General features: G+C 40.2%; 1 protein-coding gene across 5 annotated transcripts in view; it reads left to right on the top strand.

The window, feature by feature from the left end:
• Positions 1-23244, top strand: part of NR3C2 (nuclear receptor subfamily 3 group C member 2) — a 189919-nt gene that overhangs the window by 142438 nt on the left and 24237 nt on the right. For all 5 annotated transcript variants that reach the window (XM_085058213.1, XM_085058215.1, XM_085058214.1 and 2 more), the window contains 2 exons: positions 15518-15856; positions 16264-16408. In XM_085058213.1, the coding sequence (XP_084914339.1) occupies positions 15518-15856; positions 16264-16408 (484 nt within the window). The remainder of the gene's footprint in view (positions 1-15517; positions 15857-16263; positions 16409-23244) is intronic.

Below are 23244 nucleotides of genomic sequence, written 5' to 3'. Positions count from 1 at the left end.
TAAAAATGGGCTTTTGCCTAGCTAGTTTCTAGCTTGGACTTAGAGGCAAAATGGACAAGTATTTTCTTAGACATTATGATCAGTAAGGAGCTGGAGAAAAATGAATTTATAAATGCAATTTAGTTGTAAATCCTCTTTGCAGCATATTGCTCTCTGTAGCTGCCACACTGCGCTGTGCTGTGCTCTTGGTGCAGTAGGTCCAAGCTCAGCTCTCACCCTCCAAAGGAAAGCAAATGTAAAAACAAATCCCAAATTGTGTCAGAGGTGCTGATGTGCTTGGTTCATGAGAAGTAGAGCATGATATGCAAAAGGGTCATCAGTGTAGCTCAGGGCTGAAATGTCTGCAAGCTGCTGAAACTGTAGGCGTTTATTTTCCACTTGTACATAACTATGATGTTTTATCCCCTCATTTAAGGAAAAACAAAACACCAAACCTCCAGCTAATCTGGAAGAAATGTTGCGTTGGGGAACAAGGGCTGGAAAAGAACTTGACTCTCCTTTGCCACCCTCCCCGTGTACAGATGAAAGTGAAGGACCCCAGGCTGCCACCACCCAGCTCCTCCCACTTACTGAAATAGGGGGGTTATGAAGCAAATTTTGTAATTTGACAGTTTGAGATTGTCTTCCTGCTGCTACTGAAGATACTAATCTCTATAATGGAAAATGGGAAATCAGAAATAGTGTTCCGTGTTTCCTGCAGCACATTTTTGCACAATCTCTGATTAATCTACTGATCTTTTTTCTTATGGGTTTTTCCCCCCTCTTTTGTTAATATTCTTTCTCAATATTTTTAAAATAGTAAAATAGAGTGCTTTTGTACTCTGTCAGTCTTTTGGGTTTGTTTTGATGGCATATCTTCTACTTCCCAGCATGCTTAATTATTTTTTCTAAATTAAAAAAAAATATTATTTTGACTGGTGGCAGCGTGCCATGATTAGGCACCTTGTAAAAAATACGTGTAATTCAGTGATACAAAATACACCTTTTCATGAATGCTCAGCCAAAATAATTTGGCAGTTTTATTGTTTACCTCTTTGTTTTGTTTGCTGAAAAACTGGAGCATTTTCCAAGCTCTTATATCCTTTATTAATCTTTAGAAAATTATTCATCAAGTCAGCAAATAATTTACCTAATTATGTTATTTTCTCACTTTTTGTTTTGATTTTATAAGAAGCATCTGCAACCTGTAATTTCTGCAAAGCTGAAGTTGCCAAGTATCACGTTAAATCATCCTTCTAATTTCTAGAAAGTATGTGTGTGCTTTGCAGACAGATAGACCCCTTTGGCAAGTAGGACTCCGAAACTTTTTTGGGAGTCATATTTTGTTTGTTGTTTTGTTATCTTTTTTTTTTTTTTTTAACTCCAGTGACATATGCTAGGCTTAATTGTTGGAAGAGATTCAGAGTGAGCAACTGCACTATGAAGGTATGCTGGCCCATTTTTGGTTTATGCTCTTTTCAAGATTCTGTAATTAATTTTCAGTTAATTACGGACCAGAATGACTTCACGGATTTGGGAAGTTTCTCCCAGCATACGCTGTGATGGGATTTGGCCAGGCTCTCTCTCTCTCACGAGACACTTTCGTTTGGCTCCCACCTCGTGCTGCTGTTCCTTGGCTCTGTCTGTCCCTGTGGTGGCACCAGGGGGTGTCACCATGAGTCCCCCAGTGCCACACTGGTGCTGGGCACTGTGTCTGATGCCACCACCAGCTGCATCCTGTAGGATGTGCTCTGCATTGCCGTCAGGGTGGCACAGAGGCTTCTGGTGTCACTTGTGTGTGCTGAAGCCTGGAGAATGGGAATGTTTTATATGGTGGGACTTGAGGGGACTGCCACCCCCCTTTCCCTGGCAGGTTGGTCCTCACCCCCTGATGTGATCTAGTGACCAGGCATCCCTCCCTGTTCTGCATGGTCAGGGAAGGTCCCTCTCCTCACCGTGGGATGTGCCATACATGCAGAGGGGACAAAAAGGTGTGGAGAGATCTGTACTATGCAGGACTGGAATCCTTTCCCACCTCTGTTCCCATATGAAACACTGCCCTGAGACTTCCCAGGGCTGCTTTCCCACAGCAGTGAGGAGCAGCTTGCTCAAGGACCCTTCGGATCTGGAAGGGACATAAAATAGATTTCACCTTGCAAATTACATAGTTCATCATTCTGTCTGCAGAGGCTGCCTGTGAAATCCGAGTCTTGTGTCCGCATACATTTACATATGTAAGACACTTGGTGCACAAGATGCTGGGTGTGATTTGTAGGCTTTACTAGCAGATACTCTTTATTTTTTATACATTAAAATAATTCAATAATCTGAAAAACAGGTTAATTAGGATAACCAGTAATAAGATACAGTACTTTTTGCCCAGCTTTCCATTTTCTTTTTTGTAACTCTTAATAGTAGGGATTTAAAACTGCGGTATTATTTTCAGTTACTGGAGCTTATGTGGTTTATATTATCATTGTTCCTATCTTTTGGAGAAAAAAAGAAAGAAAAAACCCTGAAAACTTGGGAAAAATGTAATATGGGAAATATGTGTCATCTTAGTTTTCTTTAAAAATTTCTACTAACCAAGGTTTCATAAATTTTAAAGGAAAATAAGCCCCTTTGTGTAAGACACAAGCAGTTTGAGGTATATGTATGGTTAAATTTTATTTTTCATTTAAACTTTAACAACAAAGTATTTTGAAATGCCATTAACTTTAATGCCTTTTTATTTGCCTTTATTATGTAGCTTTTTTTTTTCTGAGGGAATCTAGTCAATAATTTTTTAACTTGAACATTCATCTGGGTTTTTGTCAGTTCTTTCAACGGACTCTTACAAACATGAGCAGGTTGGAAAAGATGTTTAAGTAATAAATAATAATATTTCACTAATAAGTTATAAATAAATAATATTTAAGCAATAAATAAGTAATAAATAATAATTTAGTAATAGATATTTTACCTGTTGCTTGTAAACCTACTGTTGAAGATCTTCTAGGAGCCAATTTGTTCAGCAATTAACTTTTCCTGCTTTTGTGTCCATTATACTCCATGTGCACTGCTCTTGGTGTGACCCTCTAACTTTTTCAACTTGAATCATCCACACTAATGGAATTTTTAGATTGGATATCAGGAAAAATTTCTCTCCTGAAAGGGCTGTCAAGCTTTGGAACAGGCTGCCCAGGGAAGTGGTGGAATCAGCGTCCTTGGAAGGGTTCAGAAAGCGTGTACATGTGGTGCTTAGAGACATGGTTTAGTGGTGGACTTGGCAGTGTTGGGTTAATGGTTGGACTCGATCTTAAAGGTCTTTTCCAACCTAAATGATTCTGGGAAGCTGTGAATATTGTAGATAACTCTGAGAATAGTCCCATGCTACAACTATTAAAAAACTATTTGTGAACGATGATTAAAAATACAGAATTTGGAAGAGGACTGGTAATGTCAGAGTAATCTCTTGAGAATCAATTAAAAGCAGGATTGAAAATGTGTCCTTGTACTTTGAGTTTTGCTGATGATTTTATTCCATATGTGAAGGCAGCTGGAGAAGATGCACTGCAATGGTCCAATAGCCCACAGCTCACATCCAGCAGTTCCTGATCAAACTCCTTATCGGGTTCACGCTTTTTCTGTGTTTTCCTGGTTCCAGCTCTCCCTTCTGCAAACACCCAGCTGCCAGCAACATTTGTCTTTCCTCCAGGAACAGCCTTTCAGGCTTTTGGCATGGGGCTGCTGAACTCCAGCCTTCCCTCTTCTATCTGCTGGACTCTCCATCGTACCATTCAAGGTGCAACACCCTTGGTTGCCAGCCTTGCAAAGGAGCTGCATTGCTGCTGGCCCCTGGGCGTGTGTCCCAGCCTGCCTCCTGTCCTGCAGCAATGCTGAGCACACAGGCTCTGGGGGTGTTGGCTGATTTTGGCAGTGTGCAGCACTCCCTGCACAGGCTCAGAGGTTGATCTTTTCCCCAGAGGTTTGTGTTCTGTACATGGTACCTTGCTTTGGTTCAAAACACAAGATGCCAGTTTTCTGAGAGGAAGGTTTAGGTCCTCCCAGAAGTGCCAAAAAGTCTCCCACTGTTGGGCTGGTTTTGGGGGGTAGGACTCAAGCACAGCAGTGGCTCCTGCTTGGATGCCCTCAGGGATGTTTCCTGCCAGGTTTGCTGGGCCTGTGTGCAGAGCCCATCAGCTTTTAAGCTTTTCTGTCAGCTCCACCTTTCACCTCCAGGATGAACCCAGGGTAGATGATGTTTGTGGCCTCTTTTCTCCCCAGAACCAAGGCTGACCCCCCTTTTTCCTGTCTGCTGTGTGGTACCATCCCTCTGTAAAATATTTAAATGCAACAACCTGTTTCCCTGAGGATCTGCAAGGAATTTTTATTTATCTTTGTTGCTCATATAGATGTGTTAAAGCAAGCCCGTAACACCTCTCTTCATTGCTTTGCCTCATAGTGCTGGAGTAGGCCAGAGTGTTTCCATGTTTCCAAAATTTGTTACAGGCAGCTCTTGGTGATGTTTTGTTTTTTCCTGAATCACCAGATTATCATGCTTCCTTCCACAGTTCTGTAAGTCCATATCCTTTTAACTCTTCCTCACAGTAGAAGCATAGCCTTTGCTGTGAAAACCAGCTTGTGTCTCCTGTTCCTCTTTTTCCAGAGCTGCTGGTTGTCACCAGAACCCTTTTGAAACATGCCCCTGCGGTCTGTGATGATTTGTTTCCATTACTCACTTCCCCATCACTGAGAGAAGCTGTAGGAGCAGGAGGAACATGCCCTTTTGGCTTCCACTGAGCCTTCGCTTCAGAGAGTTTCCACCTGAATAACAGGGCTTGAAGATTTAACTTACCATGCTTGCAACAGCGTTGGCCAAAGTATGGTGGGCCCATGATGCCTAATTTTGGTTTTTGGTCTTCATCTTGTTTCCTGCTTCCCCCCTCCCCATAATTCCCAAGTGCATGGCTTTCCATTTTTAGTATCAGTGTTTTGCTAAAATAAGTGTGAGGTGTGGCAAGCACACTGGCTCAAAAAGCAGCCCTTGGAGTTTGATGTTAGCAGAAAGAACATTGCACAGCAGGTTATGAAGGGAAGGTTGAGCACATTTAAGCCTTAGAAATACACAGCAGCAAGAAGCTGGTGTTTAAAAAAGAGGGAGGCAGGGTGAAGGCGCTGGATGGAGTGTTTCTGTGCCACCCAGTACCACACATCTTCCTGCTCACTGGGGCTGTTGATTTGTGTGCTTTTGTGGTTCTCTGCCATCAGCTTTCTGAGATCATCCGTATGGGTAATGTTAGAGAATTGCCATTACCCCAGAAAAATGGCTGATATTGCATACAGAGTGTTTTCCGTAATGTTCGGGGTGATTTATTGAAGCAAGAGATTAACAGGGTTATACTCTTCTTTTCTTTTTTAATGACTGATCATGAACTAGGTGGTGGAAAAATATGGCCAAGATGACTGCAGAAGGTAAACAGCCAGCTTGTATTTCACAGGTGTGGCTAGCACAGGTCTTTCCCATGAGAAATCCTTTTGTGTTTTATAAATAAAGATAAGGTTTGGATGTTATTAAAAACAGTGTCCCAAGACTTGGACAGTGCAGACCTGGCCAATCAGGCCTAGAGGGAGGTTTTTGACTGACCAATCTGGGTGACTTTTGAAAACTCTATATATATGATGAAATCAAAACAATAAAGGCTTTTTCCTTCTTGCCACTGAGAACTGACTTCCTTACTCTGCTAGCTGCTCAACAGCGACACACAGGTAGAGTTGCTGTTCCAGGAAGTGGGGTAGATGATTTCTAGAAGATGAGGGACAGACCAGCAGCCTTCAGTGTATTAGGAGTAAGGTAATTTGAGAGAAATCTGAGTTGATAAAAACTGGGGATATGGAAGTTGTGCATGTGACGAGACAAAGGACCTCAAAAGTTTTGTTCCTTGGGGAAAAAATCAAGTGGGAATGCAGTAGTGACATACCCAGAAAGACCACAGAGGGAAGGGCAGCACTTACAAAGCTTAGTTCTAGCAAGAGCAAAAATGAAACACTCTTTAGCGTGGAGTGGAAGTCTGAGCACTCAAGGTACGGAATGAGAGGTTCTGTGGCACAGTTTGGTTTTGAAGGGCCCTGAAAAGCTTGTTGAGAACCTGTTCCTCCAATATAAATACGAAGTTTTATACGTGCTAAGTGTCTATCAAGGTTTTATCATGTTTTGATCAGGATGAAAGGCATATAAATCATGGAAGAGACATGGAACATTGGGTATCAACCCAAATAAAAGCAAGAGAGAAGACTTGGATGAGGAATGCCTGCAGAAGGTTGGATGGGAATGGGTGTCTTGGGAGGAGCGTTGTTGCTTGGCACAAGGCAGAAACCAGCAACCATAGCCAAGAGTATTCAGTCTGGTACAGACAAAATCTGTTCTCCAAAGTTTCCTTAACTTTCTTTTTAATCATATTATTACCAGTGCTCACAGTTCAAGCTGCTGATGTTTCATTCCTGCAGGTGTCTTGGAGTTGTAGGTGACAAATACTGGAGTTGTAGGTGACCTCTTCACTTTTGTTGTTGACGTTTTACGGCTTGTCTTTATTTGATGTCAAATAGAATAGTTAAAACCAGTGATGCATTTAGTAGACAACTCTTAGCTGAAAAATTATTGAATTTGCCATATGCTTGAAGAATGAATAAATAATCAGTAAAAAATGAGTTTTGGGAGCATCTGAAAAGGACTGATTAAGATTGGCTTTCATCAACGTTATAATTTTCTTTTGTAAGCTTTTTTTTAAGGGTTTGTTTATTGGATGATTTAAATATTTGGTAAATACATTCTTTTTAAATTAATGAAGAAGTACAAGAGAGAGTTTTATATACCAAAAATGTTAGATGTTAGATTGTGTTATATCATTTTGGGATTTAATATGAAATATATGTGGGGGGAAATTTTCATACTTCAGCCATTTCTCATTAAAAAGCTTTATCAAAACCAGCTTGATTTGATTTTAACAGGAAACCACTAATTGGCATTTGGTGAAAGTTGTTCCCACACAGGGAGGAGTACCCCTATGAAACTGTTATTTTTCATTTAATTATCACTTTGAGGATTGCTGAGAAACAAGCAAATGTGTTAGACATTTTCCCTGACAACCTAAATATTCCTGTAAAATGCACTTTGGATCTCAGCTTTCTTTTGTCACTTTTGTCCGCTCTCTCTTCACAAATGTTTAGCCTGAAACTCAACTGAAAAAAGGGATTGCTTCCCTCTGTCTCTTACCCAAACACTCCTCAGTGCCTTTCCTTCTTAATTTCTGCGCTCATCACTGTCCCATGTGCCAGACAGGTGGCTAACCTGAGCTTCATCATGGAGTGAGACCTCAAAATACACAAGATTTGATCTGGGCTTTCACCTGAAGTTTTGTGAGACAACTGCTGTGTGCAAGTGCTGGTGTGAGGTGCCACCTCCCTGTGGGTGTTTGCATTTCACTGCTCAGTATTGCAAGCCCTAAGTGTAAGCAGGAGAAAATGTGGAGTTTTCATTAAAATATGACAAGATTTGTCATGCAGTGGGCATGTAATTACTCAAAATAGTATTCCTCCTGAGCGGTTTCCTGTTGTACCGAAAGGACATCTGAAGTAGGGTCCTGTTGAGGATCTAGTAGTAATTGTAATAATTACATGTATAAAAAAATGGAGAGTAAATGTGTAAATCTACATTTGAATCAGAACTCAAAAGCATCTTCATTTCTAATCTGAGAAACCAATGTGATGGCATTTTTGGTACAGCAGAGACTGTGATGCTGAGAAGTGCAAGTTGAGGCATGGAGAAATGGGATACCTGGGAGCAGCTGCTGAGGGACTGAAGGGAAGAAAGGAACACGGTTGTGTGATGACTGTAAGTTAGAGTCAGCCAGGTAAAATCATTGCAAAAATAGGCAAGTCTTACATGATGCCAAGGAATTGCTCTGTTTCTTGTCAGAGCTGGCAAGTGTAGGCCTGATGATTGTGTCTGGTTTCAGCACTTCTGGGCAGGGTGGTGGGGATGGGGCAGCCTTGCAAAATTGTCATGTGTGTTCCTGTGCCAGTTGGTGGGATTGCAGTACCTGTGGTACCTTTGTGAGGTGAAGGACATGTCTCTCATCTCTTCTGGCAGTTGTCCAGAGTGAAAGTATCTACTGTGTCCCTTGGTAACCTATTCTGGTTTTTTCACATCAGGTTTTTACATTTAGAAAGGTTCCTTTAAGATCTAAACTGAATCTTCCTTCCTGAAATTTCACACCATGTGCCTGAAGAAAGGTGTAGACAGATTAGAGACTGTCCAAGGAAGATTAAGGATAATAAGATGCTTAGGGCAAAAAAAAAAAGAAACATAGAGTCAAAGAAACTAATTTCATGTTAGTGTAGAAGGGAGAGACATATTAAGAAGGTCATGATTCCAGTCCTTCAATTCAAAAAGTGGTGCAAAAGAGGACAGGAATGATAAGTGGTTCCTTATGGCCACTGGGGAATGATGAAGAGAAATCAACTTAACTGCAGAAGAAAATGATGCAATGTTGGAGATGTTGGGAGAACACTGAGGTGTTAGATGTTGGAGGCAGATGTGTGATATTGTGGAATTCCCTTTATCAGAGAATAATGACATACTGAATTGGGCGAAGTACAGTTGATCCTGCTCAAGGCAATAGGATAAACTACTTCAGATATATTGTTTCTGTGCTTTACAGGGCTGTGCTAGAGCAGCATTGCACTGCTTCATATATTAGAGTCTGCTCCAAATAAGGCAAAATGCAAACACTTCTGAAGTTGTCCTATAAGTAACCACAGTAATATTTACCTAATTGCAGTCTGCTTTAGTAGGAGTTCAAATCCAACTAGAATAAAGAAACAAACTACGTTCAGGTGGACATAATGAAAGCAGTACACAATTACTATTAAAATGTACGTTAGGAGCTCTTTCTTCCATCTGAGCTGTTACCTTCCTTTTTGATACCCAAATGTAAACCAAGAATAAGTATTGCACTTATGGATGCTCCTGTCTCTTTGTGGGGTCTGACCAAAGGCAGATAAAATAGGACATTTCAATAGCTCAGACTTCATTCATGTTTACTCCTTGTCTTTAAGCTGTCCAATCCTGTCAGATTAAAGTGTTATTAATTAGTTAGCTGTATGCCAAACTATGCCATTGTTTCAGTATGCCTTCCATTTCATTCTACTGAATTCAGTCATTGGATTTGAGCTTATTGTCCAGTAAAAGCTTCTGTCTGCCAGTGGAGGATAAGAAATTAGGAAATTTTCATGGCTTTGTTTACTAGACTACTGATTCCTCAGGCTCAACAAGAGAAAGCATTTTCTGTCACTTTTCCTCTGGGTCACAGCTGTCAGAAACAGATTTTAAAATTTATTTTGCCACGTGAAGCCAGGCCCCCTGTTTTCTTCCTCACCAGCTTCAGTCTTTGTGTCTTTGCATATTTAGACAGACTGCTGGGTCTCTTCAGCATATCCCAAATGCCACTGCAGAAATCACCCTTGAAAAGCCTCTGCTTTGCAAGGGTCAAGTCCTTTTGGCAGTGTGTCTTACATGATAAAGTAATTTTGTGTTCTTTCAAATCGCTGTACAACTTGTTCCTGCTTCAGCAGTTGCTTTTCATTTGCTTCCTCCCCTTGGTCTATCCAGTTAAAGCAGTGACTCATCCATTTCTCCCAGATTTGTACCTGATCCTTCTTCTTACACATGGCACAACAGGAATTGGACTCATGGATCCTGGTGGGTGCCTTCCAGCTCAGAGTAGTTACGAATTTAATGCTTGGGGTCACATTTAGAAGTTCTTCATCTGCTGCAGCTACCTGAAAATCAGGGGTTTGCTTCCCAAAGAGGGTAGTTGGTCTTATGGAAGCTTTAGGGTCCTATCTTGGTTGTTTCCTTCTGTGTTTCTGGAAGAAAAGAAGTGTGCCTGAGTGCTCTTTGTAGGGAAAATGGGATGATGCTGTAAGACCTTCTTTGCATTACTGCTTTTCACTTTATTCCATGCATTTCCAGGCATATGTGTGTGTGTGTGTATATGTGAAGTCTGTATTATTGTCTAGAAATTTCTCAGCAAAATCTCATTCCCATTGTGCTAGACAGCTAAGTGAAAAAACGTCTGTACCAAGATAGCTCAAAATTCTCATGTCAAGATACAACAGATTTGGGGGAAGGGAAAACACTATTTGTGGTAGCAGTAAAATAGCTAATGAGAACAGATGTCAGCTCATTGAAGTAAGTGAGGCAAAGTCACCAGGCAAACATGATGAAAAGATTCAGAGGAGGGAAAAGTGGCATTTTGATGGAGCATTTAGCTGTACGAAGGTGGAGGTGCTGGGGGAGGGCTCAGAGAAAAGTCTACCCAAGGGCTGTCAGAGCTGCCTCGAGGGAAGAGTTGACAGCATGTCCTGCAACATGGATAGAATAAAGATCTGTTGGGTCAGGATCAGTTTGGTCCTGGCTTTGGCAGAGCTTTATATATGCAGTTAAATGAAGACCTTAGTCATTGAAATCATGTCTTTAGGTATGCAAACAATAAATGTTTTTCTGATGGACATCAAGCAAGCTCTGAATATCGTCTTAGAAAAAGAAAAAATTAGATTCCATGGGCTTGCCATTGCAAGTCTTGTAATTCACCCCACATAGAACTGTGGCTAATTTTCTAAACTTCAAATTTAACTTAACTTTTTTACTTTTAGAGTAGTGGAATTGAGCAAAAACCTGCAGAGCATTTTACATTGTTCATTTGCTATATTTGAACACTAGTAAAATTCTACAAACAAGATACTACTCTCTTAGAAATCTGCTGAATTAAATCCTAATATTTATGGGAGTTCATCTACTATTAAAAATGTTTTGTTCTTTGACATTTCCGGATCCCATTTTTTTAACAGTAATGTGATGAAAATTATTCGTTTTGAGCCTGTGTAAAATAGTGATTGGGTGGGTGGGGTCCATAACTTAATTTGTGTATATTCCCTGGGCACAAAGGGAATAAATTGTATATATAATGTCCATGTTTTAGTTCCTTTAATACCCATTTTGTATAGCATGGTAAGTTTACTATGATATTTTTAAAAAGAGAGTATAGTAGTTTAGCTATCTCATAACTACCCTAAACCCTCAAACTTTATCTTCAAGAATCAGGAATGCCATTGATTTGTAGCTGATATTAATGTGTATTTGTATTCCAAAACCAGTTTACAATAGGGCCACATCCAGATAAATGTCCTGTTATTGGAACTAGAGTAACATTCCCTGTTGCAGATGATTAAATACCTATTCAGCATTTTACAGATGGCACAAAAAACTTCCATCCTGAGATGGCAGGATTCCTGTTTCAGCTTGGTGACAGGAGACTTCCCTGTGAAGGGTCAATACTAAAGAACCAGCTGTTCAACTGACTCGTGGCTCCTTTGTTCCTCTGTTATATATATGTAATTTATTGTTAGAGCTACAGAGAATGTCTGTTGGAAGTGCCCTTTTAAAATCCAAGTTTGTGGCTTTTTAAATGCTTCACCTTTTTCTTTTTTTTTAATTGGTATATAAAAGACCTTATAAAATACTTGCTCAACAAGTCATGTCAGATATTTGAGATGTGAACCTCGTGTATATCCACAGTGTCTTTCTCTATTGTTTGTTTTTCTTCACCTATTACTCTATCTCAAGTGATTTAAAAATACAAGGATTATAATATGATATCCTGGCTGGATAGGGACCAGGAGGGACAAGAATTCCTGCGGTTGGAGATAACATGCAGTCACTGCTGCACAACCATTTGGATGAAACTCTTGTCCTAACCCCAAACAGGCTTCAGACTTCAGCTTTGTCACATGAAATGTCCCATTCTTACCCTGTCCCTTGGCCTGTGTGGTGAGCCAGGGATTTCTTGAGCATTTCCAGGGAGTAATCCTTATGAGCATGGCTTTTACTCTCCAATCCAGAGGTGGCTTAGTCGGTTTTGTAGCTGGTATTGGAGTGAGAGAGCAAATGTGAAAAACAGCTTTTAAAGAGTGACTTGGAGTATGTACTGCTAAGAGTTTGTCTTTAATCTTTACTTGTTGGTTTCTGTGGGAGTTACCAAACCAGTTGAGCTACAGCGCTGGCATGAAGCCAAATGAAAAATACAGTTTTCTTCACTGTAAACATGACTGTCAAGCAGTAATGTTTTTCTCAGCTTCATTTTAAAGGCATTATAATGGAAGAAAATGAAACTAAAACACATTTTTATGCCAGTTTTATCTGTGGAAGAATCTTCTTTCTCTTCTCTTTTCGTGAAAAACTCTCGGAGAATAAGACATACACACTTGTTTCTTAAGTATGTGATCAGTTATCTGCATTGCAAGATCTTGATGGAGTTGGTAAACCTACACTTTATTTTATTCTGGTGTAGTTGTGGTGCAAATGCATTTTTTTTGCCTCTGCAAACATGAAAGATGGGTAAAGATCTTTATTTTTAGTCCTGTTTTGATAACAGAAAATTAAATAGTGCCTGAGAAACTTAATGAATAATAGCAGCAAACACTAATCTCTATCCACTCTTCAGGCTTATTTTTAAACTCTGTTTTCAGTTTCCAATGGCTCTGTTAACTCATCATCAGACATTCAGCTGAGGTTGCTCATCATTGCTTTGCTTCTGGGATTGATTTTGTTGAAAAATCTCTAAATCCACCATTGCCTTTCTAAGATAAATGCAGAGTATGTTTAGTCCTCGCGGTGATTTCACCAGGACATCCTCACGTAGGTGCAACTGCACCAAATAGGGAACAACTGCATTTTCACTTACTTTCCAGGATTAAACTTATCAACGTTGTCTGCTTTGCCTGTAACTCCCTCTGTTTTATTTTGCAGAGTGAGAAAAATGCTTGTTTAACAAAATGCTCGACCAGCTGCTGCTTTGTAAAGTGCATTTTTGGGTTCTAGTGTTGGAAATTACATCTTGAAGAATGGATGCCACATCCATGTAACTTGATGCACCAGAGGATAAAAAAATCCTTTGGTTGTGCTTCATTGTTTAAATGAGCTTTTTGAAGAATTTCATTATAGAAAAGTCAGGAGTTGAATGGACTTTGAGAAAGATCTTCTTACAACTCCTGTGTCTTGAGACAGAATAAGTTGCAACGAAACCTTTGCTGACAGATATTTGTCTTGCCTTTTCCTTATAACCTCAAATGGACAGCTATTCCTATGTAACCTGTGCTAATGCTTTTGATAAGAAGCTTTTAAGTAGATGTGGTTGGCTGAACAAAAGAACTTTAAATTTTATTAGGAGCAGTACATTTTTATTTGCATATTCAATCCTTTTATTAAAAAATTCAACTTGCCTCACTTGGTCTGTATGTCTGCAGGCACAGAGAAAATAAGGAATTCTCAAAAGCAGACATACATGCTGTAGGTGAATCAATAAAATTAATTTCCTTCACCTAATTTCCTCCAGCTCTCAGAAGGAAAAGTGATGAAAATTAAACAAAGGTCTCTGAAGTTCTCTGTAGGGTGCCTGAGGGTTTTTGGTGCTGAGATCAGCCAGGAAGATCCTTCATGGTGTGATGGAAACGACTACAAACTGGTGCTGGGATTTTGGACTCCATGCCCCATGCAGGACATACTGCAGTAGCAGTGAATTTTATTCATCTTTTGAACATGATAGTCAAGGAGCATCTCTTTGGGCACTTCAGGATCTCATGTATGAGTCGTAACATCACTGTTTTCTGTAGCAGCATCTCGTGTTTACCCTAATAAATAATTTTTTCCATTGAATCTTGGGATGAACCATCTCCTCTGAGTTCAAGGTACTGTCCTGGCAAGGAAGTGTTGAAAACAACAGGCTATTGTTGCACTTGGGTGTGCATTGTCCTGGACCCTGGGCGTCTGTATCCTGCCTCGCTCCTTCCCAGCCGCTGGCTCTGGGCAGGCAGCCCCAATGTCAAGGAAACAGTAAAACATTAATGCTTGCTGTCACCAGAAATGGTCAGAGGGCAGCAGCAGCAGCTCTGCTCTTGAGGAGGGTTTTCTTGATACATTGATATGTTGAAGAGTAATGAGATGGTTCTGTGGGTCTCGTTGGGGAGTTTTCTGTACCATAAACACGAGGATCGGGAAGAAGCACATAGAGCAAGCCTTGAAGGCTTCCCAAGAGGCTTTCATCAGGCATTCCCATGGCGTGCTGAGTTAGAGTGGAAGTGAACATTTTGGAGAAGAGAGAAGAGGTGAGGTGGAGGTTGACCAGAAAGGATCCTGAAACTGCAGAAAAGATGTTACATTTAATGGAAGATGGGGGAGAGGAATTGATGATGGGGAAAAACTTGAGAGGGTAGACTTGGGAAAGAATATGGTCTAAGAAGGGGCGATTGGCTGTAGTATTCCAAGTGGGAGTGAGACAGGCTTGTATTTACTGATGACAGTGAAAGAAAATGTTGTAATAATCAAGAGACAGGAAGATAAAAATCCAGACGAGGATTTTAGCTGTGTCCAGATAGATAAGAAAGACTATACTTGAGAGAAGTTACTCTGAAGGACTCTGAAGGAGCTGTGAACATTCAAATGTAGCTCATTATTTATTGAATTTAAAGATTTTTTTTTTGTTGTTACGTTTCCCTATTGCAAGAAGGGTGGTGATAGACTTTTGGTCTGAATTTAAAGATTTTTTTTTTTGTTACGTTTCCCTATTGCAAGAAGGGTGGTGATAGACTTTTGGTCTGGTTCTTTGTGTGTGGTTTTTTTTTAACAGAATTGTCTTGATTTTTAATTCCAGTTCATTCCTCATGCTATGACAAAGTTTGGAATGCAACCCACGGGGAATGGCTGGCATCTCTTCAATGAGTGGAAGCACCACAGTGTTGCTGTCTTCTAAGAATACTTAGTAAAGAAAAGTAGGGAGGGTAGCATTAAAGAAAAAAAAAAGGAAATTAAAAGGGAAGGCAAATCATCAGAGACATGTTGATAACAGTGAGAAAGGTGTTACATGAGGTTCAGTCTTTTTTCTTTAAGTGCATAAATATTTAAACATTATTTCAGAATTACTCTAGAGAAGGGTGAAAAGCTGTTTTCGAGGTATCAAAGAAGAAAAAGCAAAGGGACTTGACTAGCTTGGGCTGTTCAAAATGGATTGACTTCATTTCAAAGTGAGGCAAAAGCTTACGAGGGCCTTGGGTCTGCTAATTTTGTGCAGATTTCTTTTGCTGACCAAATGCAGTGGAGAACATGAGTAGCAGTCTTGTAGGTGATAAGTGATTACAGTTCTGAAATGTTTAGTTGGCACAACCACAGTAACTAGGATGTTTTATATGTGTCTGTATGGAGGCAGATACTGGACATTCTGTCATGTGCAAAAACATCTAGTAAAGCAGTGAAAATGAGCTTATAGGTCTCTTTTGGTCCTCTTTCCAGTGTGATGATGCTTCAGGCAGTGAGGTATTTCTTAAGGTCCTGCACCTGTTTTGCTTCAGAATTTTGAGATTGTACTTCTGCTTCCATTTCCTATAAAGCCCAGGGTTTTTCTTGCTTTCTGCACTGACTTGTTTCTCACGCTGCTCACCTCCACAGCCCGGAAGTCCAAAAAGTTGGGGAAATTGAAAGGGATGCACGAGGAGCAGCCCCAGCAGCGGCAGCAGCCACCCCCGCAGAGCCCCGAGGAAGGGACGACGTACATCGCGCCCGTGACCGAGCCCTCTGTCAACACTGCACTTGTCCCCCACATGTCTGCTATCTCACCAGCACTTACTCCCTCTCCTGTGAAGATCCTGGAAAGCATCGAGCCGGAGATCGTGTACGCGGGATACGACAGCTCGAAGCCGGACACAGCAGAGTACCTGCTCTCCACATTAAACCGCCTGGCCGGCAAGCAGATGATTCAGGTGGTGAAGTGGGCAAAGATACTTCCAGGTAGGACCGTGAGTCGTCTGGTGAGATGTCACTTCACTGTTTCTATTAGCTCAAAGAATTATTTTCTTGACAAATTGCTTCTTTAATCCATGGACTGTGTCGAAAAAACTCGCAGTTTGGGGGTGTGAGATGAACATCTGAGAGAAGATTGTTGGGTTTTTTTTCTTACTTTATGTAATGTTTGTTTTATGTGTCTGTGATTGGTGTTTAAAAAGCTTTCATTTTCAAGAATAGCCTCTTAAGAAGAAAACATGTTTTGTCACTGAAATGAAAAATTATGGTTTTTAATTTTTCTGAAGTGGGAGTGTTGCTCTTGTTTTGAATCCTAGAAAAGTAGTAAGCAAACTGTTTGGTGATGGTTTGACCAGCCCTTGTAGTTCATGGGTATTTTCTGGTTTGATCTCTAGGATTTAGAAACTTGCCTCTCGAGGACCAAATTACTTTAATTCAGTATTCATGGATGTGTCTGTCATCGTTTGCCTTGAGTTGGAGGTCGTACAAACATACAAACAGCCAGTTCCTCTATTTTGCTCCAGACCTGATCTTCGATGAGTAAGTATTCCTTAATGGCCATTTTCAGTGCAGGCTGGAAGGATTGCTCTGTCTTTATTTGGTTTTTAGACATACTTGCAGTCTAAGAAAATTTCAGCTAATTCTGGCTTAAAAAGTAGCTGAAGTTTTAATTTTTTTAAGTGACTCAGTTTTCAATTGCCAAAGCTTTGATTACTGCTGTCCACTTCTCCTTATGTATGGGGATGTGTTCTCAAACTAGGACCATCCTACTGGCTTGAAACGTGGGTGATACATAGCCACGATTTATAGAAAAGAACATTTTTTGGTATCTGCTGGAGCTTGGAAAAATACCCAACTTCTAGGAAATGTGAATGTTTAAATTACTGGGGTTTTTCAGAGCAGTCATATAATGGTGCTTTTGTTAACAATATACAGCTGTTCAATGTGTTTTCTTGACAGTCTTAATTACCCTTCTTTGCAACTGTGAAAGAAGCCAAAATGTTTTTTTCCGCAATGAAACATAACTTCTTTTATGATGCATTCAGACAAAAAGAAGGATCAACCATTCCGTCTGAGTATGTGTGTTCCTTCATATTTTATGTTTGTGTGTGTTTAGTGCTTTGCTTTTGATGACTGTAATTTAATTTCTGTTCCATTCTCCTAGTGTTTATTACAAGACAGTAAAGTCAAAATCTAAGTGAATGTGCAGGCAGTCAAATGGAGGTCGCATCATTTGCTTATCCCAGAAGGTTGGGTTTTTTTCTAGAGATAAAAAGGAGACATAATCAATAGGATATGGGTGCTCTTGAAGAAAAAAAAAAACAGGAAAAGAATTAACAAAAAAAAACCTCACCACTTAATTTCCTGATGCATTCTGAAATCTTTTTCTTGGAAAAGATGCTTTGTCGCGGTCCATCTTAACAGTCTGTCTTTGATTTAGGAATTCCTAAATAATTAATGAGTATGAGAGAGGTCCCAAAGCAGTGAGCAATATCAAAGGAGAATTGTTTGGTTTAGGCTTTTTTTTTGAGAGGGGAAACTGGTGATTTACTGCATGTGGCTGAAAATGTAGTGTCAGCCATTTTCATTGTTGAAAGCACCCCCATTATGACTTGGACATTAGAGGATTGTCACAGGAAAAAAATAAGGTATCTGTAGCTAAAGCTAAGTGAAAATGTGAACTTTGAAGAGTTTAGTTCTCCTGGGGAAATGTTGACTAAAAGTTCAAACACAAAAGCAGCTTTCCTTCATCTCAAGAAAGTCAGTCAGGAGGTCAGAATTTATTGGACAGAGAAATCAATCCTGCTTGCAAATAAAAGTATGTGCCTTGCTTGCTCTTGTTACACTGCAGCTAGAAGCAACTTCCAGAATTCGAGATCAATTGTGAGTTTTATGGTGCAAGCCTTGAAGATAGGTACCTGTAAAGCTCTATTGAGTTTGAGGTAGGAATCCAGGTGGAAAAAGGAGCACAAAATTAAAACACCACAAACCAGATATGTATGTGCGATAGTGGTCTGGTCTCCTTATTTGATAATGTACTCATTGCAGAGAGAAGGCGATTGTTTCTGAACAGAGAAAAAATAAATTGCCAGGAGATGTGAGAGAGGGACAAGGCCTTTTGAAGAGCTAACCAGGGCAAGAAATTCCCTGGGAGGTAAAAGAGTAGGAGTTCAGTGTTCACTCTGAGACACTAAGGAACACACCTCTGGAACAGAATGGGTTTTCTCTTTGCTCATGTTTCATACTCAGTGGGCATCACAACAGACATTTGTTCCAAGTTTCTCATGCTGCCACTCAGGATGGTGGCTGGGACAGCATTTGGAGTGCAAGTTTAGGGCTCTCTGACAAAGGAAGTTGTTGAGAAACTGCAAAGAGCCAGTGGAGGTTGGTCAAGGTGGTCAGGGCTGATTGGGACAGTGAGGAGCCTGAGATGGTGCAGTGTAGATTTAATTGCAGCCTTCAGCTTCCTAATGAGTTGTTGTGGAAAAGATGAAGTCTGGCTCTTCCTGAAGGTGCTCAGATCTCAGTTTCTGATCTCAATTTTGGGACAACAAACTGCCTTCTGGGCAGCAGGAGAAGACATTTCACCACGAGATGGTGAAACAGCAGAGCAGGTGCCCAGAGAAACCTTGGAGTCTCTGTCTCAGAAGATGTCCAAGCCCTCACTGGGCAAAATCCCAAGCAGCCTGCTCCAGCTTGGATATTAACCCTGCTGGGAGCAGGGTCTTGGGCTTGAGACCTCCAGAGGTGCCTCCCAAGCTACTGTTTTGTGATTCAAAGTTCAAGAGATGCAGTGCTTTTCCCAATTTTGAGGTAAGGCCAGAGATGAAATACTAGAATTGTACGAGCTGGCCAGTACAGTTCAGTTGAGAAACCATTCCCATCATACAAAACACAGTACATATTCCTGTTTGTGAAGTGCTTTGAAGCTTTGCTCTGAAGTTGCAAAGTAAAAAGTAAATTACCTTTACTTTTTGAGTACCGTGAACTTGGAAATGTGCTGGGTAATTACGAGCCCTGGCCTTTGTTTCTGTGCCATAAGGTTTATCAGGCCTCTCTGAGGTTTATTTGTGAAACTTTTTGAGTGTTTTACTGCCCTTGGCATTTTAGGACATTTATCAATTGATGCAGAATGAAAGGGAGATGCTTTTACAATGCTTTTCCTTCTGCTAGTTTGAGAATTACATTTCTGTTATCACCTGGCCAAGATTTTCTAGGTATTTTTTCATATTATGTCTGGACAGGTCATTTCCCATCTCTGTGCAAGAAAAAATGAGAAATGTCCCTGAGCAGGCCCTTGGTGCCCCACAGGGTTCAGCATTTTCTTCAATGAACAGTTAAAAAAGAGTGAAAGTAGAGGTTGGCATTAGCAGAATTATGTGGCTTTGTTTTACGTTAAATGAATTTTCCGTTTACTCTTAACTACTGTGAATAAAAGGAAGTCGTAATGTTTCTGGAGGGCCATGATATATGATCTTGTTTTCTTTCTTATTCTGAAGACCTGTAAACAAGGCCAATAACAAATGAGGATCCCTGTTGTTAATAGCTGTTAAATGTAACTTTGATTGTATAAATACAGTGCAAAATGCCTCCCTTCTCATATGTGGTTTGATTTCCTGTTAGGGTTGTGGAAGACTGGAAATATTTGTGCGCCTTCCTTTAGTCATGCTACATATCTAATTAAGTGTACTGTTTGTCCTTATGGTTCAGGCATATATTCCACCGATTCAATTGGGCTTAACTGAACAGGAAGATTTTAACTAAGGGATAAGAAAATGGCTGCTCAGCCTGCTACAGAAATGCCTAAAAACGGCCTGAAAAGAGGCATAAAATAGACCAGTGTGTTTTGTTTGTGTAAGTTATGGCATGTGCAGGTTTTTAATCAATTTATTCTGTAACACAGGAGTTGTTATCAAAACTAATATCCTGTAGGTACATCTTTGGTTTCAATACATAGTAAATCTTTAAAAGACTGTCATATACATGACACCACATCATTCCTATTGAGGATAAACACTTTTAAAGAATGACTGCTGCATAGGTGATAACCCTCAAAAGGTGTTGTACTAATGTTCTTGAGGCTGTGCAAACTCAGATTCAAGAAGCAGCAAAAGTCCAAAATTAAGGTGGTCTGTGAAATCATAGTTTAAGCCCTTTGGGTTACATGCTTTGAAGACTGTATCCGTAACAAAACCCTTAAGTTATGCTATCCCATAATATTTTTCCCATGTGACTCCTTTGATCAGGTTGGATGAGATGTAAGTATTATGTAGTGAAAGACTGTTGGAGTTTTTCTTCATTTGTTGTCATTGAGGAAGCCTTACCTTGAATGGATCTAGGGATTTGGGAGAATAGACATATCAATGGGGAAGATTTTCTTAAGACATGGCAAAAGACTGTCCCTAATTCAAACCCTAAGCTCTGAGACTTTTCAGGTTCCTACTGCAAAAGTAACAGAAATCCTGCAAGAAAAAAAAAAAAGTCTATTGTTTATATAACTCAAGGGAGGGAGAAAATTTCTCTTTAAGGTTTAACCAAAGACTTGAACTGAAATTTTGTAATCTAATTCAACCTGAGCCAGGCACATGCATGGATAATTTAAGTCCAGAGCATTAAATGGATAAAATCATACACAATTGAAAGCAGGAAGCCAAGCAGTGCTGGCTGGAATGGGTGCAAGAACAAAGCAAGGGATGTACAAAACCCCACGGTTTGGAACGCCAGCTTATTTTCAAGGATTCTGGCTGCAGCTATGCAAAATGAGCTCTTTACTACAGGGAGCAGCCTTAAACATGATTTTTAAGATGTGGTTCTGAAAGGCAGGGAAGTTAGTTGCAGCTTCCATTGGTCTTTCCCTTACTGGATGAATTAATCATGGAGCTAATGGCTAAAATTACTTTCCCTGCTTGTGCCCTTTTGAGGGAAAAGTCCCTAACGTTTTTGAAAAGAGGCAGTGAGACATTTCATGTCTACAAGAAATCTGATGAGCCTGGCCTTTCAAGAGTGGGAGTTTATGTCTTTGCAGTGCAGAAGTCAGAGGCCCAAATTCCAGAGGAAGGCCAAGGGATGCTCCTTCTTGCTCAGGTTTTAACGGGCTCAGGCAGCTGCTGTCCCGCCGGCTACTGGTGACAACATCCCAGGTATCTGCTTCCACCCATACATTAAGCCAGGGCATTGGCTGGCAACCTTTCAGAGGCTCAGGAAGGAATAAAAAGCATTTACAAGTGCAGCACTGCCAACAGAAACCCAGCAGGAGCCAAGGCACAGAATGGCAGGGATCCTCACTCACACAACGTGGGAAACCAGTGGGAGCGGTGGGACATGGGCTGCCTTTGGGGCCATGGCTCCCAGCACATCTCCTCCTCCCAGCTGGAAGACAGACACTGCATCCCTCATGGCAGGCTGTACTGCTTAGCCATTCCTTACCCTAAGGAAGACATGTGGTGGCTTCTTATTTCTCCATAAGGCAAAAATCCAGCTGATGGCATTGACGATGAATATTAAAACCCAAGCCCTGCTCCTCTATATATTGCTTTTGCTGTCATAAAAACCCTAGAGGGATGGCCCAACCCTGGAATTCCCCCACAGATCTTGATTTATTCTTTGCTTTTAGCTTTTACATGGTCTCTTTGTCGATTTTGGAATCCTCAGGGATTTCTGAAAAGACTCCATATTTCAAAATCCATTCCTATTTTTAGCAAATTTATCCAAATTATCTTATTTACTGTTCCAGCCTTACCTGGGTGTAAAATAGCAGTGATGTGGGATACTGAGAGAGTTCAGTGATGCTGAGACACACTGTGTGGATACGCTTTAGAACGTTGAAGTACAGCATCAATATTGCAACAGTGTTTTGCAAATGCACTGCATGACTAATGTGCTGTGTGTTTTCTTGCTCCTTTGATTTTTCTCAGTGTGTCATCTGCAGAATACAGAAAAAATTATAGGTGCAGCAATGTGCAGGTTTGAATTTCCTGGCCATTACACTTTTCTCTTTCATTGGCTTTTTACCCTAGCCAAGGACTCGAGGGTTTGCCTGATGAAAACCAGCACTAGGCATTGCATGAGGTACCCAAAATTAGTGAACTTGAAAAACTGAGTCTAAAAACTGGGGCCAGTTTTCTCAAGCATTTGGATCAGCTAGGTAATTTTTCCATCTCTGAAATTACTGTATTAGATTGTGTGCAGCTCAGTCCTTACAGTAAAAAGGTTTCAGTAAAGGCTGTGCTTTCCTGAATATTATGTACAAAACATTAAAAGCAGAATATACTGATGGATGTATTGGTTGGTGTGTGTGTGACTGATAAGGTGAAGCTTCAGGCTATGGACTTTGAATGCAGAAGTGGCTGTCCTTTCATTATTGCCATTTTGGGCAACAGTGACACTGCCAGCCACTTTTATAGTTTATAGTGTAATATGCATGTCTTTTTCATTATACAATTCAATCATCTACTCCAGATATTTAAAAAAAATACCGACTATGTATGTAATGTAGTTTTAACAAACTAGCAAAGTTCACTCCAAATTAGCATAAACACATCCTTTAAAGTGCAAGATTTAGCTCCTAGTAAAACAAAAATGTGTATTGCTAGCATCTCTTGTGCTATTCCTTTGATAATTGCCCAAGTGGGAAGTTCTAAAATTTAGGAGACAGGGGTTGATATTAGCAAAAGACAAACAATAGCAAATACATTTTTCAAGTGAGAAAGTTGACGTAGAGCAAAGGAGGTAGAGAGAGGCAGGAAAAACAGCTTCAGTACAAGGGGATTTCTAGGAAGTTTCTGTGCTAGTGTTGTCAGGGGATGTGGATGGGCAGAGGATTTTGTAACATTGAGGAAAGCTGTAAAATTAAATTAAGAATTAAGACGTAGCTCAGCTGAATAGCCAAGATTGTATTAAAAATCTGCATTTAATAATTATGTATGTTTTATTGGTAAATAACATTTTCATTACGCTCCTAAATCCTCTCATAATATGCTTGTGGAAGCTGGGACCATTAGGATTTGGTGTTGCGTAAGGCAGTGCAAGGATGCAGCAGCCTCTCTGTGCCCTTTCAGTGCTGAAGCCTCTAAGTCTTCCTGGTATTCTGATTTCTATGGTAACAGCAGGAAGATAAACGTAATAAAATAAGCTGAATGTTTAAAAGCACCTTTTTTTTTTTTTTTACCTCATATACCTCAGGGCTTGGGGGGGATGATTAGTTAGATCATCTGTGAATGGTGATAAAGCCAACAAGTAACTTCTCTTATTGTTTAAATGATGACTTCTTTGCTTTTACATTTGGCAGAAATGATGGCTGTTAACCCTTTTATCTTCTCTTGAAATCTGTTAATCCTCTAGTTTCTAAATTTAGGTACATTTTCATAATCTCTGTC

The sequence above is a fragment of the Lichenostomus cassidix genome, chromosome 4 (assembly GCF_008360975.1).
Source record: "Lichenostomus cassidix isolate B80296 chromosome 4, HeHo_3.0, whole genome shotgun sequence".
NCBI classification, from domain to species: Eukaryota; Metazoa; Chordata; class Aves; order Passeriformes; family Meliphagidae; genus Lichenostomus; species Lichenostomus cassidix.
The sequence above is the reverse complement of the archived record's forward strand: the minus strand, read 5'-3'. Positions and strand labels throughout refer to the sequence as shown.